The 15,727-nt window shown below is 37.7% G+C and overlaps 1 protein-coding gene and 1 long non-coding RNA gene across 4 annotated transcripts in view; one reads left to right on the top strand and one right to left on the bottom strand.

The window, feature by feature from the left end:
• LOC118610804 overlaps nt 1-15,727 on the bottom strand; it is a 105,920-nt gene that overhangs the window by 7,642 nt on the left and 82,551 nt on the right. For all 3 annotated transcript variants that reach the window (XR_004954087.1, XR_004954086.1, XR_004954089.1), the window contains one exon: nt 7,883-7,980. This is a non-coding gene — a long non-coding RNA (uncharacterized LOC118610804). The remainder of the gene's footprint in view (nt 1-7,882; nt 7,981-15,727) is intronic.
• The window catches only part of COL28A1 (collagen type XXVIII alpha 1 chain), a 131,839-nt gene that overhangs the window by 74,337 nt on the left and 41,775 nt on the right, over nt 1-15,727 (top strand). The window contains exons 26-27 of the mRNA XM_016133678.2: nt 4,158-4,226; nt 6,121-6,189. Of these exons, the coding sequence (XP_015989164.2) occupies nt 4,158-4,226; nt 6,121-6,189 (138 nt within the window). The remainder of the gene's footprint in view (nt 1-4,157; nt 4,227-6,120; nt 6,190-15,727) is intronic.

The following is a 15,727-nucleotide window of genomic DNA, read 5'->3' as shown; positions in this document are numbered from 1 at the left end:
CCTGATAATTGTGCTGGGAATTGTTACTGTCTACCTTTTCACATTAAAGGCTGTCAGTGAGACGTGACTGAATGCTATGACAATGGCCAGTCGATAATCAATACACGTGGCCAATGTCCGGGTTGTCTGTCCATAAGCTTAGAAGAAGGCCTCTAAAATTTCCGTTGACATTCCAGCAACATAAGTGAGATAGCCAAGAACTACTAAACCATCACATATAACATCATTCATTCCAGAGTCGTGCTTATGTCTGTGGTAGATGGAGCCTCAGTAGTTATATCTTAATTTTTATTTAAAAGCCAGAAAGAAAGAAATATTAAGCAGCCGCTAATTATTACTTCGTTCTTCTACCTTATTTAAAAACTCAATCATTCCTTGGTTTTATCACTTAGTAGAATCTTCAGTGTACGACTCCTTGAAAAATTCTTAAGAGGCTAATTCTTTTCACGGTAAATTCGATTTGCTTTTTATTGCCCCCAAAGTAAAAAAGCATTGAAATTACTTCTAGAACAAGTGTAACTTGCTTCCATAGTCTTTCAAAGAGTGACAGGGGCTTAAAAAACACCAACAAAAGGAGAAATAGTAATTACAGCCTTATTAAGGTGTGTGGGGGAGGAGGAGGGAGAGATAGTCTATTGGGCTGTTTTATCTCTAAAAACACTATCTTCTCAAATGTTGTATTTAAATATTATAGATTATAGAAGATATAACAAATTGTTTTCTTATCACTACTCCATTTGAGACCTCTGCCACTTATTAGCTATGTGACCTCAACAGGTCATTTAATCTGCCTGAGACTTAGCCTCCTCATCTGTGATTTGGGATAATAATGCCTATTCTGTCACAGGGTTATTCTGAGAAATTCATGGAATAATGTCTACAGAACATTTTTATGAATTCTAACATACTAAAATATTAGTAGTAGTACTAGTAGTAGTAACAATAGTATGTATTACTTTGCCAAATAAAATATATAACAGTATGGATAAAAGGAGAGAATAATAATTTGTGTAAGCAGGAGATCTGGAATGAGGCCAATTAAAATATTGGGGTAAACCACAAAACTGAGGAATGGCAATGGAGGGCGAATGGACAGGGCGGCCTTAGACAGCTGGGTACTTGTGCAGATTGCGTGAGCCTCTTAGGAATCTTGTAATCAGGACATTTTCTTTCTTCTCTTTGAGAGACTGTGTTTACTTAGTGTAGGAAAAGAATTTTCACAGCCACATAGCCATGTCTTTGCATTAAGTGGCAACTGGAGGGAAGTGTATGGAGAAGTTGGCATCTTTCATTTATCCGCAGACAACACCAAGATAAGAGATGAACTCTGGAGTCAAACCCTGGTTTGAATTGCTCCTGGCTGCATGGTTCTTGGCAAATCATGTGATCTCTCTAGTCTCAATTTCCTTATGTGTAAAATGAAATAAATTGATATTAATAGGATCACATAAGATAATGAATTAAAAGTATCTGTCATGTAATAAACTTAACAAATTATTATTTATTATTAATTATAACAGTTTTATTATGAATCAAAGATTTACTAATGAGAAAATGAATAAATGTGATAGTGCTTCATTTTTTTCCTTTTAAAAAGTAAAAGTTTCAATAAATGATTACTAGAATCATTGTAAGATTATGTACGATGTTAAAAAGGTTGAATTAACCATTTTCAAGGGTACGGTCTCAATAAGACTGTCACCAAATCCTTTTTTAAGTTCACATATACAAGTAACTGCAGATAGTCCTAAACTTGGCCACTTCCTATGAAAAAAAAAAAAGAGCGTCTCCTGTTTAGAATCCTTTTTTGTGGGCCAAGAGGGAACTGTAGGCAATTTAAACAGTTATTCTTTCTTGTGAGAGTGGAGGTGGGCGGGTTGGGGTAGGGCTTAGGCTATTGATGGATATGCTTATAAATGGCAACTACAGAATTTGCTTTCTGGTTTTTTGGCTGTCTCCTAATGCAAGAGCTCCCTCTGCAGGCTCCAATAACCTTCGGATTATGCATGGGAAGCTAAATCCAGCTATGTGAGTGCCTCTTTTTATTTGTGAATGTCACTCTAGCCACTGACAATAAAACTGAAAATATCATGGTAAATGCCCTTCTTAGGTACCACTGGTGCTGCATTGTGGCAGAACCGGTCCTATCAAATGGTGAAGTGAGTCTCCATCAGCATCCTCGTAGACACATTCGCCTGACGTTGTGGCCTAGCATGGGCAGGCACATGGCCTATGGAACAAAAGAACTGATACATTTTTAAGACTCCACCATAGTAGGAAGACACTACCTCTGTGGATTCACACAGCTCATTAAGATACTTATATTCCCAACTACTAAAAAATATGGTACATATACACCAAAGAAAAACCCTAGATAAATAATTTCATCCTTTCTTATCCATGATTTTTGCACTGTTGAAAGCTATAAGCTATTTAGCTCCTCACAGGCCATGGACAAAACAGGCCCGAGGACAAAGAGCTTGAGAGATCCAGGTTCAAAGCCTGGCTTTGGTTCTTCTTTTTCCTTTTAACTTCATTGAGGCATATTTAATATATCACGGAATTTACCCATTTCAAGTGTACGATTCAATGATTTTTTAATAAATTTACCAAGTTGTAAACCTAGTCCCATAAATTCGCTTTAGAGCATTTTCTTTTCCCCAATAAGAGCTTTTCTGCCCATTTACAGTTAATCCTGTCCTGGTTCCTGGCCCCAGGCAACCACTGATTTACTTTTTACTTTCTGTCTTTACAGCTTTGCCTTTTCTGGACTTTTCATATAAATAGACTCAAACAATATGAGGTCTCATATATCTGGCTTCTTTCATTGAAAATAATGTTTTTGGGTTTCATCCACATTGAAACACATCTCCGTAACTCATTCCTCTATATTGCTGAATTTACCAAACTTTGTCTATTTACCAGTTGATGGACATTTAGGTTGTTTCTAGTTTGTGGTAAGTCTTTGTGTGGACATATGTAAGTCTTTGTGTGGACATATGTTTTCATTTTCCTTGGGTGTGTACCTAGGAGCGAAATTACTAGACCATAGGTAAATTTATGTTGAGCTTTTTAAGAGACTGACTGCCAAACTGTTTTCTGAAGCGGCTACGCCAGCAACATATGAGAGATTCTATTTCTCCACATCCTCCTAGCCTTCTTGCCTCTTAATATTTGTGCAGCCTTGGGCAAACTTTAGTTTCCTCTTTAGTAAAACAGGTGGGGTAGGGAGTTAACATTTACCAAGCGTCTGCTCTATGCTAGACAGTGTGATGGGAGCACGCACATTCTTTGTCTCACTACATTGTCTTCCTCATGAAATGTAGGTACTATTTTCTGTGTATCTGATGAATTTACCGAGGTTCAGAGAAGTCAGGTAAATTAGTTGTTATAATATAGGATAGTCACAAATACCAAATTACATCAAATAACATAAATGAACATGCCTAGTATACTGTTGAGCAAACAGAAGGTGGCCAAAAAAGATTTTCATTTCTCTACTTTTTCGCATCATTCACATCTCAAATAGTTCTAACCTCCGGGTCTGACTTACCTTAACCAGGTCCCACCACATTTTTGGTGATAGTTGCCAGTTATTGAAACTGTCACACTTTAGAGACTCCGTAAAGCCTTTATAGAACTAGCCTGCAGTCACAGCTGTCCTAGTGACGGAAGTTTCACAGTGCCCATCCCTAACCTGCAGTGGTCACCTTTGCTGCATAAAAGAGTAACTAGTTCAGGATGGGGTTATATCTTTTTATGGTTGCTTTACATTCTTGTCTCTTTTCACAATGGCAGTAATTATTTTTCCAAATTTCAAAGAAGAGAGTTCTGAAAAAGTATATATTAAGGCTGCCAAGAAGTTAACTGATTTGACTGTTTTGAAATGGACCCCTATTAGTTGGCTTGAAGATTGTATAACCAGCAATAAGAAATGAAAACAAAGGGAGGTAATACACCCTTTGTCAAGTTTAGGAACGTAATCTGGGAGATAAGGGTTCAGTTAACAGTTTAGTCAAATTCAAGGTTTTGGGATTTTAAAATATTTTAATATGAAAATTTATATGAAATATTTTTAATAGGAAATTTTATATGAAATATGCAGCATAAAGTTTTTTTTAAAAATCAATAACTTATCATTTATTGTGTCTTTTCAGGGAGAGCCTGGTGTCAGAGGCCCTCCAGGCCCTTCTGGGCCTCGGGGAATAGGAATCCAGGGGCCAAAGGTGAGTCCTCAGGTCTGTGCTCGTATGAGGGTCACAGGTACCATCAGTGACAACCAAATGAACATTAATTTCATTGTGTTCATTTTGGTATTGACTTATTTTTTCTTAATTACTGATGAAATCTTTTCTCATATCATGTAAACTTTCAATAAATAGAACATTTAAGTTTATAAAGCCATTCTCTTGCCAGTGTTTCCTAAAAAAGTAGGTGCAAAGTGCTCAGAATATTTCTAGGTTCCTTGGAGGCTGTGCCAAAATTAAGAAGCACATTTTTATTTTGGCCAGAGGGGCTTCGGGTGGCATTGTAACAGGATGTCAGCTAGTACACTGTTAGGGCCTCAGTGCAAGGGTCTAGATTGTATCCATGGAAAACAAGAGAAACTTCCTTTGGCCCCCTTTGCTCTCATTTCTATTTCTCTTCATTTTGCCACCTCCAATTTAGGGATTATTCATCTTTTTATTCTTTTAATCCAGTGTTCCTCAATGAGGAAGATTTTGTCCTCTCTCCCCCATCAAGGGGACGTTTGGCAATGTCTGGAGTCATTTTAGAGTGTCACAGATGGGAACGAAGTGCTGTGGGCATCTAGTGAATAGAGGCCAGGGATGTTGCTAAACATCCTACAATGCACGGAGTAGCCTCCCATAATAAAGAATTATCCTGCTCAAAATGTCAATAGGGCTGAAGTGGAGAAGCCCTGTTTTACTTGTTCATTTACTTGATCAATAAGTATTTATTTGATTTGTTCAAAAAGTAAGGTAAAGAAGTATCAGGTAAGTTCATAGGGAAAACAGGTATCGATGAGCCACTCATCACAAATTCGAATTCAAATATGTGTGTTCCCATCCGAAATGTACAGAAGTGAATTAGAATCCTGTCATCAGAGAGGAAAAGGCTTTAAAATCAATGATTTTACTGAGGATCACAGAATTACTAAGATTCTTTATCTTTTTTTTTTCTTGTCTATCAACTCCATTTGAGCAGTGGGCTATTTCTTAACTTTATAGATCACTTTATGTGAATGACAATAACCCCAAAATGTTAGTAGTTATCACTGGGTGATGGGAAGATGAGTCTATTTTTTCTTCTTCAGTTTCATCTTTATTTCTGTTTAACTTTTTTTTCTTTTCGCAATGAGCAGGTATTCCTCTTAAAATTAGAAAAAAAATAGCCTTTTTCTATACTGTAATGAAAAAATCTGACTTATACAGCAACTTCTATTAACCCAGCATTTCTTCAAAGCTTGTTCCATCAAATGCTACTTCAGGAACTCCTGGGATGATTAAACTAATCTCTCTATTGTGAGACTCCTCAGAGGATTTAATATTTTAATATGTGCTAGGGATCTCCAAGGAGAAGCACATACCATGCGTAGAACATTTTCCAATCTCATTTCACCACAGATGCTTTTCCTAAAGAAATACGGGCTCTACTTATGGTTTAAGATTGCACTTTTTGCTTCATTTACATATTTTCTTTAAAATTCAACATGACTATATCCCCTGAATCTTTACCTGCAACCCCGGTGAATTAGCGCATCATGTTGGAATGGAGTACCACATTAAAGGCTACACAGAATTGCATGTGAGTGGTCGTCACCCCTTCGGTATTTTGGGGGTTGGCGGTAGGAGAGCTAGAGGAGTCCAAGCAGACATGGCTTATGCCCAGTAGCTCTGCTTTACATTTTTATTTGCATTTGGATTATATGTAGGATTTTTGCAAAGGATTCTGGGGCTTAAATTTGGGGGAAAACCACCAATTCATATGAAATATGGTAATGGGAGTGTGGATGAAGGTCCTGATTACACCGAAGTAAGAATGAAGTCAAGAGCAGTAATATGTTGTTCTTCCTTAAATCTTTTTACACTTGTCTGATTTCTCTCTGTCTTCCAACAGGGTGATATTGGGCAGAAAGGCTTGCCTGGCCCTCCTGGCCCCCCTGGCTATGGATTACAAGGAGCTAAAGTAAGTGAATATGATCGTGCTAGAGTCACCTCTCAGTTCACTAGGGTGATGGAGAAAAGAGGTTGTAGATAATATAAAATATGACTATCACAAAATGGATTTAACGTAAGCTTAGCTGTTAAAATTACATCTAGCATTTAGAGACACCATCCAGGAGTGTAAAAATGAATGCTAAACATTACATAAATTGCTTGGTGAAAATTTAACTGTTGCGATGATTTGTGGTGGTGCTGCCGTGGCAGCCCTGGTCCCGGGAAACCCTGGAAACACGATAGGTTCACTGCCTTGGGCTGCACGCCAGTGTCCTGTCTTCCTGTCACCACTGAGGCCCAGCTGGCCCCGCGTTGCAGAGAGCTCCAGCTCCCTGAGGGCCCTCAGCGCTTTTTCTCAGCCACGAATACCTATTGATTGCATGGATGAATATGGATGGGATTGTGGCTCTGGGTTCCAAAGTAGTCTTGACCTTTTGTGGCATAGGTCAGGCGGTTATATGATGCCGCCATCTTGTCCTATTATGAGCTTCCAGCACTGACCATTCCCCTAGATATGGACTCTAGGTATGCCAATAATTCCCCAGTTAAGTCAGGAGGGAGAAGGGATGGGGCCGGATCTTGAGTGATTCCTCGATATGTCAACTAACCCTTGTGAGGCTAGCCCTTATAGAGGGCAGGAGGAATGTAAAGAGAGGATGGGCCATTCAGGTTAAAAAGCCAAGTATGGGGACAGACAGAAATGGCTTTCTTCCACTCTGCATTTGTACTTCATTTGTACCAGTTTCCCTCTCTCCACCTTTTTCAAGTCAGCTCAAGTCAGTTCAAAGCTTTCTCAGAAGATCAGGAGGTCCTCATAAAAATAAGAGTCCTGGTGGCTCTCTATGACTTTAAAATTCTAAGGTAGATTTGTAGCCTGGGACTACAACTCCTGCTATGTGTAAAGTCCTTATTCATTAAAAGAATGAGCTTCCATACCACTGGTTTCCATTCTCTGCTTAGGCCCGAACATGAAGGATCTAATCCTGGCTGAGGGCACCTTCCCTGTGGGTGGTGGCAAAGGACGGGGTGACTGATATTTCAGTGTGAAATAATAGCCTCAATGACATGCTGGGGAAAGCAGGTAAACACCGTCTGACAGAAAGCCCAATGTCTCCGAAGCTGACAAATAGTGAACACTGCAGTGTTTCATGGTCACAGAGCTGACAAATCAACCTCCAAGATATTTGGGGCCCGGAAATGGAGGAAACTCAGTAGAAATGACCTCTCTCCTATATCTATATTCCGACCTCAATGGTGTGATGAAAAGAGAATGAGCTTTAGAGCCACTTAGGTCTTTGCCTGAATCTCGCTAGCTGTGTAAGCTTGGACAAATCATTTATCTTTGTTGAATCTCGGCTTATTCATCTTTAGAATGGAAATAGTAAAGCCTATTGTACAAGGTGTTGTGAAGATGAAATTGTACAAAGTGGTGGGTACTCAACCAGAGTTTGGGCTGTGGAGTCAACAGGTTTGAATCATGGCTTCCTGCGTACTACATCTCTGTCTCAGTTTCCACATCTGAGTAATGGGGATAATAATAGTACTATTTCCTGAAGTTGTTGGGAGAAATAAATGTAATGAAATGAGACAGTATGTATAGTGCATTTAACATAAGGCTCGGTATGTGATTACATATGCAGTAACAGTTTGTAGTTACTCACATTATTCCTTTCTGCTTCCCTTTCCTTTCTGCTAGTCCTTCTTCTTTTATTTTCTTGTATGAAGGCCCAGGATTCTGACAATCATGTGGTTTAATGCTCTAAAACATAAAGTATTGATGCATTAATTAGTATAGCCCTCGCTTCATTACCCAAAAGACCCCCAAATATATAATGACGCAAATGCAAAAGAGGTTTCTGTTCACATTGCAGGCTGTTCCTGGTTAGTGGGCAATTTTATTTCACATAGAATTTCAGAGAACGTGATCTCTGTTTCATGATTCCTCCATCTGGTGGGCCTCTTTACCATTTACACCCAGCAAGAAGAAAGAGAGAGTGTGGAGCAGGCACACCTGCTTCTTAAAAGTCTTGGCCAAGGAGTGACAGACATCATCTCTGCCCATATTTTATTGGCAAGAACTAGGCTTATGGAAAGGTAGTCTAGCTGTGTGCCCAGAAAGAAGGGAACTGGTGGTTTGGTGAAGAGCTGGCATTTATTGCTATACATAATTTAACCTGTTTCTAGGAAAGATGAAAACTTTTAAGTTATTTGTTGTTCTGAAGTATGTTGGTAGTTCTGGAAGAGAAAAGAAAACAAGAGTGGTCTCCATGGCAACTTCCAGAATGCCTCATTACTCTCTTGTGGGGCGCAGTCGCCTGGGCTTACAAGGATTGGGTTCAGCCCTATCTTTTCCTTTATCCTATCTTGAAAAGAAAATTTTAGAGCCTTGATATATTCATCCTTATTTCAAGCAGCATCAGGAGCACCAGTGGATCATTTAGAAACTGTTTTAAGTAGACAATCTGAGTATTAGATAAAGAGCTGAACAAGTCTTAGGGTTCAGTGGGACCAGAAAAGGAACAAGAAATGTTTATTTCTGTCTATGACAAAGTCAGGGCCAGAGGACAAGGGACCCCTGAAACCCAGTAGGAGAGCTGCTGTTCAAAGGCTGGGAGAGATGGGCATGGCATTGGAGGAAGGAGGCAGAGTTAGCATGAAGAGATCAATGTCCTGAGCACCCAGCAATGCGGATCACGTGGGGAATAAGGGAGGGTTGGACTCCTGGGGGTTACCTGGCATGCCTGCAGCATTTGAGACCAGCGGAGCTTTGGTGCGGGTGGGTCAGCACAGCTGCGCGGCCTAAGATAAGGACAGCCAGACAGAAAATGGCTTTTCCAACTAAAATGCTCTAATTAGAACTTCAGGGTAGAACCTTGAAGATTCTTGGCTCAACGTTTAAGGTTCAGGTCATTTCTTACATAGATATTTTGTTTTAGCTGTGTCGCAGTAACTTTGCCCTGTAAACTCCTTTACAGCATTGAAAATCCCCACCCGAAAGGCCAAATAGTGACTTATTCACTGAAATGAAACTGACCTAAGGGTATAAAGAGTCTCAATTATAAAAAGTCAGGGGTAGGTTTGATATACAATAAGTTGTAAATACCTGCAGAAAGATTAAGAGGTATTGTTATTAGGAAGTTTTTCTAGTTTTCCACACTTATAACCATCTGTATGATGTTATTAATATGACAAGGGGAACAACATGCACACATATTTTAATATGATAACTTTCTGGTGTTTCAATTCAAAGTTTTCTTTCCCCCTCCTGACTGCAAACAAGCTAACAGCATCAAAAACAGAAAACAAAACCAACCATGGTAACAGTATCATCACTTCGTTTATCATGAACGCACTTTAGAAATTAAATTGAAACAGCAGGGAATGTAGTTAACAGCATAATGTAGATTGTGTATGTACTTATGCCAGAAACCATCTTTCAATTAACTTCTAATACTTCTCTTGTATTGTAATTTTCAAATTCCCACAATGATTCTTCTACATAGAAAAGAGTTGCCAAAACGATATGGGAGGTTTACACTTTAAAATAGTTTGGGATTTTGAGATTACACCTGCCAAAATACCTGTAGCAGGGAGGGCCGTGGCTTAAAATTAATCCCGGTAATCAAAATCCACAAACCTAGTTTTAGACATTGAAGGTATTCCCATACCTTTATACCCTTTATTATTTGTAAAACCAAATTAAAAACAATGATATGTGTTACAAACCAAAGCCAAAAGCACTGAGTCCACAGTATTCTCTATACAGGTTGTGTAGGTTAGGGACAGTTTGCATTAATCAACTGGGGCTGGCCCTGAGGCTATTTGTATTTCATACTTACTGGTTCGCACTTTCATTTTCCTCCTGGGCCAACTGGCTCTCATTCCTTCTAGCCAGTTAGGAAAAGGATGGCTTTTTGTTTGTTTTTTAATTTCCGAAGCTGAATCCGAGGCTATGGTAGGATATTTTTCTCTCTCAAGCTCACTAAATTTTCCTTTTTAAATAGCCAGTTCCCCAAATCAAAAACAGATTGGAAGCTTTAGGCTCTCAATTGGGTGGTTCTTGACTCATCATTACTAGCTTATATTTATCTTCTTTTTACTATGAACAAAGCTCTATGCAATGGCTAGTGACCATCACAGAAGTTGGCTTGACTTCTAGCATGTTCCTTATACTGCCAGGAACCTAAATCATTTTTTCCAAAGTAAATATTAGATTCTGCCCCAAGGTTTACTATGGTTTCCCCAATTGCAAAAGAAAAGTCAAAAGGACTAAAGACTTGGTAACAAAGACAGTGACCAACACCATGTACAGATGCTGAACATTAAAAAAATGAAAAATAAAAAGATTAAAATTTAAATATCACCAAGTTAGAAAATTATATGAAACATTTCGTTTAAACAGTTACATACTAAAAGCACTCATTATATCTTAAGCTATAATAGTAAAAATTTATAATTATGGTGAGCATGCTGACATTTTAAATTGTTCTGACTTTTTCTCTCCCCCTTCTTCCCTCATGTCTCTGCCCTTCCTCCCTTCCTGTCTACTACCCACCTAGTTGTATCTATGTAATATATAAAGACATAAATACTATATATTTCTTTTTATTCTTGTAACAGATATTGTCCATATAAAACCAAGTTGAGTGAAGGACATAGATAAATTCCTCTTAGATGCTGCCACTGTCTTTATGGTATTTCCCATGAATTTCACTGTTGAAAATTTATAAAAGGTACTTTATCTTTTTCCCACCCATCAATGCTTGGTTAGAAGTGAGTTACTAGTGTATATTTTCCCCCTTCTTTCAGCAAGGAAAGAAGTATCTTTACTGTTCAGAGCTTTGAGCTTGAGGTGAGAAGCAGGGCCATAATGCATTCTCTAAATTCCACACATTATCTTATTTAAGGCTCACCAGCTTATGGGGTAGGCTCCAGGAAACTAGGGTATAGAGATGTTAAGTACCCAGGATCACTCACGGCCAGTCCTCCACACAGCCTCCATGAAGGAATCATGTGTTGGGTAGTAATCAAGTCAGAGTAAATGTCAAAAGATCAATTTGAGACTTTCAAAAGGAAATGCCACTCAAAATTTTTATTTGCATGTTGAAATTAAAAGTTAGCCTTTTGAGAACTGAGATACATGCAGTGAGGTCTTTTTTTCCTGATAATCTAAATTTGTTAAAAGAAAGAGGTATGAGAGAATACTTCTTTTTCCCCTGAGTGCAGTTCTGTCAGAAGGAAGGGGTTAGACTTGGTGACCTTTTGAAATCAATTGGCAAGCATATGACAAGGAATTATAGCCGGATCTGGGCTGGCATGTGTAGCTGCCCTGGGTGAGGCTATGATAAACACTATTCTCGTCACACATCCAAAGGCTTATTGAGTCCTTTCCGGTTCGGCTGGTTGAAGGACATACACTTTTGTACTGCAAACCTCTGAGACAAGCCAATGAGTAGCCAACTGGTCTGTAATCTAAACTGTTTTTATTGCTTTTACAAATATCTTAAGAACTTTACAATTATTGGCTTTGTATTATCAGTATCTATGCTTATCTAGTTGCAGATATGACTTCTCGGTTTAAATATGAGAAGTGAAGGGAAGTGAGGTAAGTTGCCTGTTCCAGGTCACTCTGAGAATCCCTAACAAAGCAAAATTTTCTGGGTATGTGTGGCTCACACTGACAGACCCTGATAAAGATAGCCTCAAAATAATCTTTCTTTCATCCTACAAAAAATTCTTCGATCATCAGTTCTTCAGAAATGCTTCTCACATTATCGGGGTGGGAATCATAGGCCCAACGGGTGTGCACTCTGCCCTAGGAAAGTCAAACTGAATGAGAAGAGCGTGTATTGAAATGGAGAGAAACAGGCAGAAAAACGATCTGCTTTTAAGACAGAGAGGGAATGAGGTGGGGAAAAAAGAAAAAGAAATAAGAATAGGAAATGGGTTATGATGACTTTTTTAGGTACTATGGTTAGTAGTCCTTTGGGCCATAAAGTCTTCTATTAATTCTGAAATTAATGTATTTACTGTCTTTGTTAAATTTGATTGGTGGTCTACTTTCATCCTTTAACTTCTAGCTTTTTGTATCCTTTTATTTTACGCGTTTCCCTTGGATGACATGCATTTCGATTTTTAAAACTCTAGTCTAATAGTGTTTGTCCTTTGCCAGGGGCATTTAGTTTATTTACATTTACTTTAACTAGTGAACTTTTAAAATTTATCTACCATCCAATTTTGGGCATTTTGTCTCACTCGTTCTGTTTCTTTTTAAATCTCTGCCTAAACTTTTTAAGACTTGTTAATTTTTAACTTGCATTTTCCTATTTACTAGTTTGGCATTTACATATTATTCTCCCTCTTTTTCCAATATTTACTCTGATATGAAATATGCATATCAATTTTCTGGTTCCTGCAATAACTCAGAACACCCTAATACTATTATTGTTGTTTTATATTTTAACTAAATTTTAATCCCTCGATACATTTTTTTTAATATAAGCACTGTTTAGATTTAGTCACACATTACTACACTCTTCCTCTTTAATCCATCTTGCATCTCAGACTTGAACTACTCTTCTGCCTGTCTTGGATTCTGCAGAATTTTTTTTGGTGATAATCTACTAGAGTATCCTGTTTTTGTTTGCCCGAAACTGTATTTATTTCTCCTTAATATTTTCTTAAAGGATATTTTTCTGAGCATAGAATTCTAGTTTGTCCTCTTGGTGCATGGAAGATTTTTCTGTCATTTGGCCTCCATTATTGCTCTTGAGAAGTAACCTGCCAGTCTAGCGATTCCTTTTTGTCCTTCGCTCTGTGGCTTTTAAGGCTTTCTCTTTTTATTTGGTGTTATGCAGTTTCACTATAATATATTTAGATGCAGATTTCATTTTATTTATCCTGTTTAAGATATGTTAGAATTACTGATTCTGTGGACTAGTATTTTTTTTCTTTTAATAAATTCTGGGAAATTCTCTGCTTTATCTTTTTGATAAGTAATCTGAAACAATCCGATCCAGTCTTCCCAAGCATCATACCCTCTGTCTTTCTGGAACTGCAATTTGTTACACCTTTTTATTCTTTTCTCCTACACACAAATCCTTTCATATTTTCAATCTTGTCTAAGTTACATTATGGCAGCTATTTTTCTAGTCCGTTAGTCTGTCTCAATATAATCTCCTTAGAGAGACCACCCCTAACCACACCATTCCATCTTTACTCAGATCGCAATTATTTTATAATATTGTCACATTTTATTGTTTTTGTAGAACTATCACCATATGGAAATATTTCTTTGATCACTTGTTTATTACCCGTCTTCCTGTCAAAAGAGAATCCCTGCTCTCGAAGATCAGGGACTTTGTTTTTTTCCTCCATCTCTAATTTCCTAGCATCTGGCAGAGTGTTTCACACGTGGTAGGTACTTAATAAATGTTGGTTTAATGAAAGAACAAAGTACTGAGTAATTGAATGCATATATGGAGGTTATATGGTAGATTATGGTAAAATTCTACCTGTAACCATATTGTCAACCCACAAAATTTTTTGTTTCTATATACTTTAATTCAATAAAACATTATCGAATTTCATCATTAATGGATATGGTAAAAATGATAATTTCCCCCCCTAAATTCTAGTGTTTTAGGATTAGTGGAAGAACCTTACTCTCACAGGCTGGTCTACTTGGTTGACCTGACAGGTAGAAGTTTACTTGGAAGTGCTGGATTAGGCTTTCTTGGAAATATATTTTTGTGATCAAATGATCTATTGCCACAATGAATGCTATCCAAGTAAATGTACTCATTTGACATAAATAAACTAAAGAGTATTATATCTGGTAGTTCTTTTATATGCTCAGAGGATTTTGCCCAGTGATAATCAGAGTGTATATACAATAAATTCTTGACTGATCTGATATAGGACTTACTTTTAAAGACACATAATAATAAGTAAAAGAACTAAGGGGAAGGAAACATAATCCATCATTACCTGTCACAAGACCAGCCAATCACTATGAAATACTGTTACACGTTCCATGTCCCTTTCAGTTACTAACTAATAAGAAATAAATGAGAGACCCAGTGCTATCCAGTTATTAGACAGTCTCAACTTTGTACTTTTTACTAGGAAGTTTAAACCTTGGAAATGGACAGATTTTTCTGTGAGTTCGTATTTGTAGAGATGACATTTAAGGAGTAGTACTAACACATTCATTACCAATCCCTATTCATTGGTATAAAGACAGTGAACTTTTATAAGATTTTTTTTTTTTTTGGTGTATGCAATTATACCTTTAAATATGGTTTCTTAAATTAAAAAAAAATAGATTTTTAATCTAATAGAATACTAGTCTTCTAAAAGTCCTCCACTGCCTTCTGTTGGCTTTAAAATAAAATCTGATGACTCAATAGTTCTCATTGTGATTATTAAGCCAGTTTTAGAAAGAAATAAATCTTTCACAGACCTCAATCTGCCTTTCTCCTTTAATTACCTTACTGTGGTGATTTAATAAACTAAACATTTGCTGTGTTTTCTTGCTACACATATACTTAAAAAATAGTGGACATAGACTCTTTGCCAGGACTGAGATGAGTAATGCTAATATGCCCTTCAAAATAGAATGTTTTTGGTCTGCCTATAAGGGAAATAAGATCTTCTTTCTGCTCAAAGTTAAGGATACTAATGCCTATATTCAGTCCTGGCTAGTTGTATAAAATTTTATTTTGACAATTCATTCAATAAGTATTTATTGAGCATATGTAAATATGTCAGGCTCTGTTCTAGGTGCTTGGGATGTATCTGAGTAAAAGAGACAAAGATTCCTGTTTTTTATGGAAATTGTATTTTATTGGCAATAAATTTAATAAACGAGTTATTCTGTATGTTCGAAGTTGAAAACTGCTATGGCAAAAAAAGAAAAAGAAAAGAAAAGGAGAGCAGGGTAACGGGGAGGGAGGGTTATGATGAAGTTTTAAGTGGAATGGCCTCATGAGGTGCTAACATTTGAGCAGAGACCTGAAGGAAGTAAAGGAGAGAATCTTGTGGGTTTCTGAGGGAACAGGCCAGTTGAGAGGAGCTCGTGCCAAGGCCATGTAATGGCAGGAGGGTACATTCGAAGAAGAGCAAAGAGACCTGTGTGGCTGGAGAGGAGATCAGGGGAGTAACACCGGTGAGGTCAGAGAAGGGCCAGCTCACATATAGTCATAAAGGCCCTTGTAAGGACTTTAGCTTTTACAAAGTGTGAAGCTGGGAGCTGTTTTCTTGGTTTTGACCAGCAGTGTGATATGGCCTGACTTACTTCTTAAAAGAATAACTGTGACTGTTGGACTGAGAATGGACTGTAGCGGGGCCAGGATCGAACCAAGGAGGCTATTCACGAATCCAGGAAATCACAAATGTCATTGGAAAATCTAAGTTTTAGAATCTAGTTTACATAAATTTAACTCTCTAGTAAGGATTTATATCTAATGGCCTGCGTCTGAGAGCAGAAACGTGTAATAGAGAAC

This window comes from Rousettus aegyptiacus, unplaced genomic scaffold (genome assembly GCF_014176215.1).
Source record: "Rousettus aegyptiacus isolate mRouAeg1 unplaced genomic scaffold, mRouAeg1.p scaffold_m13_p_13, whole genome shotgun sequence".
Lineage (NCBI taxonomy): Eukaryota > Metazoa > Chordata > Mammalia > Chiroptera > Pteropodidae > Rousettus > Rousettus aegyptiacus.
The sequence above is the reverse complement of the archived record's forward strand: the minus strand, read 5'-3'. Positions and strand labels throughout refer to the sequence as shown.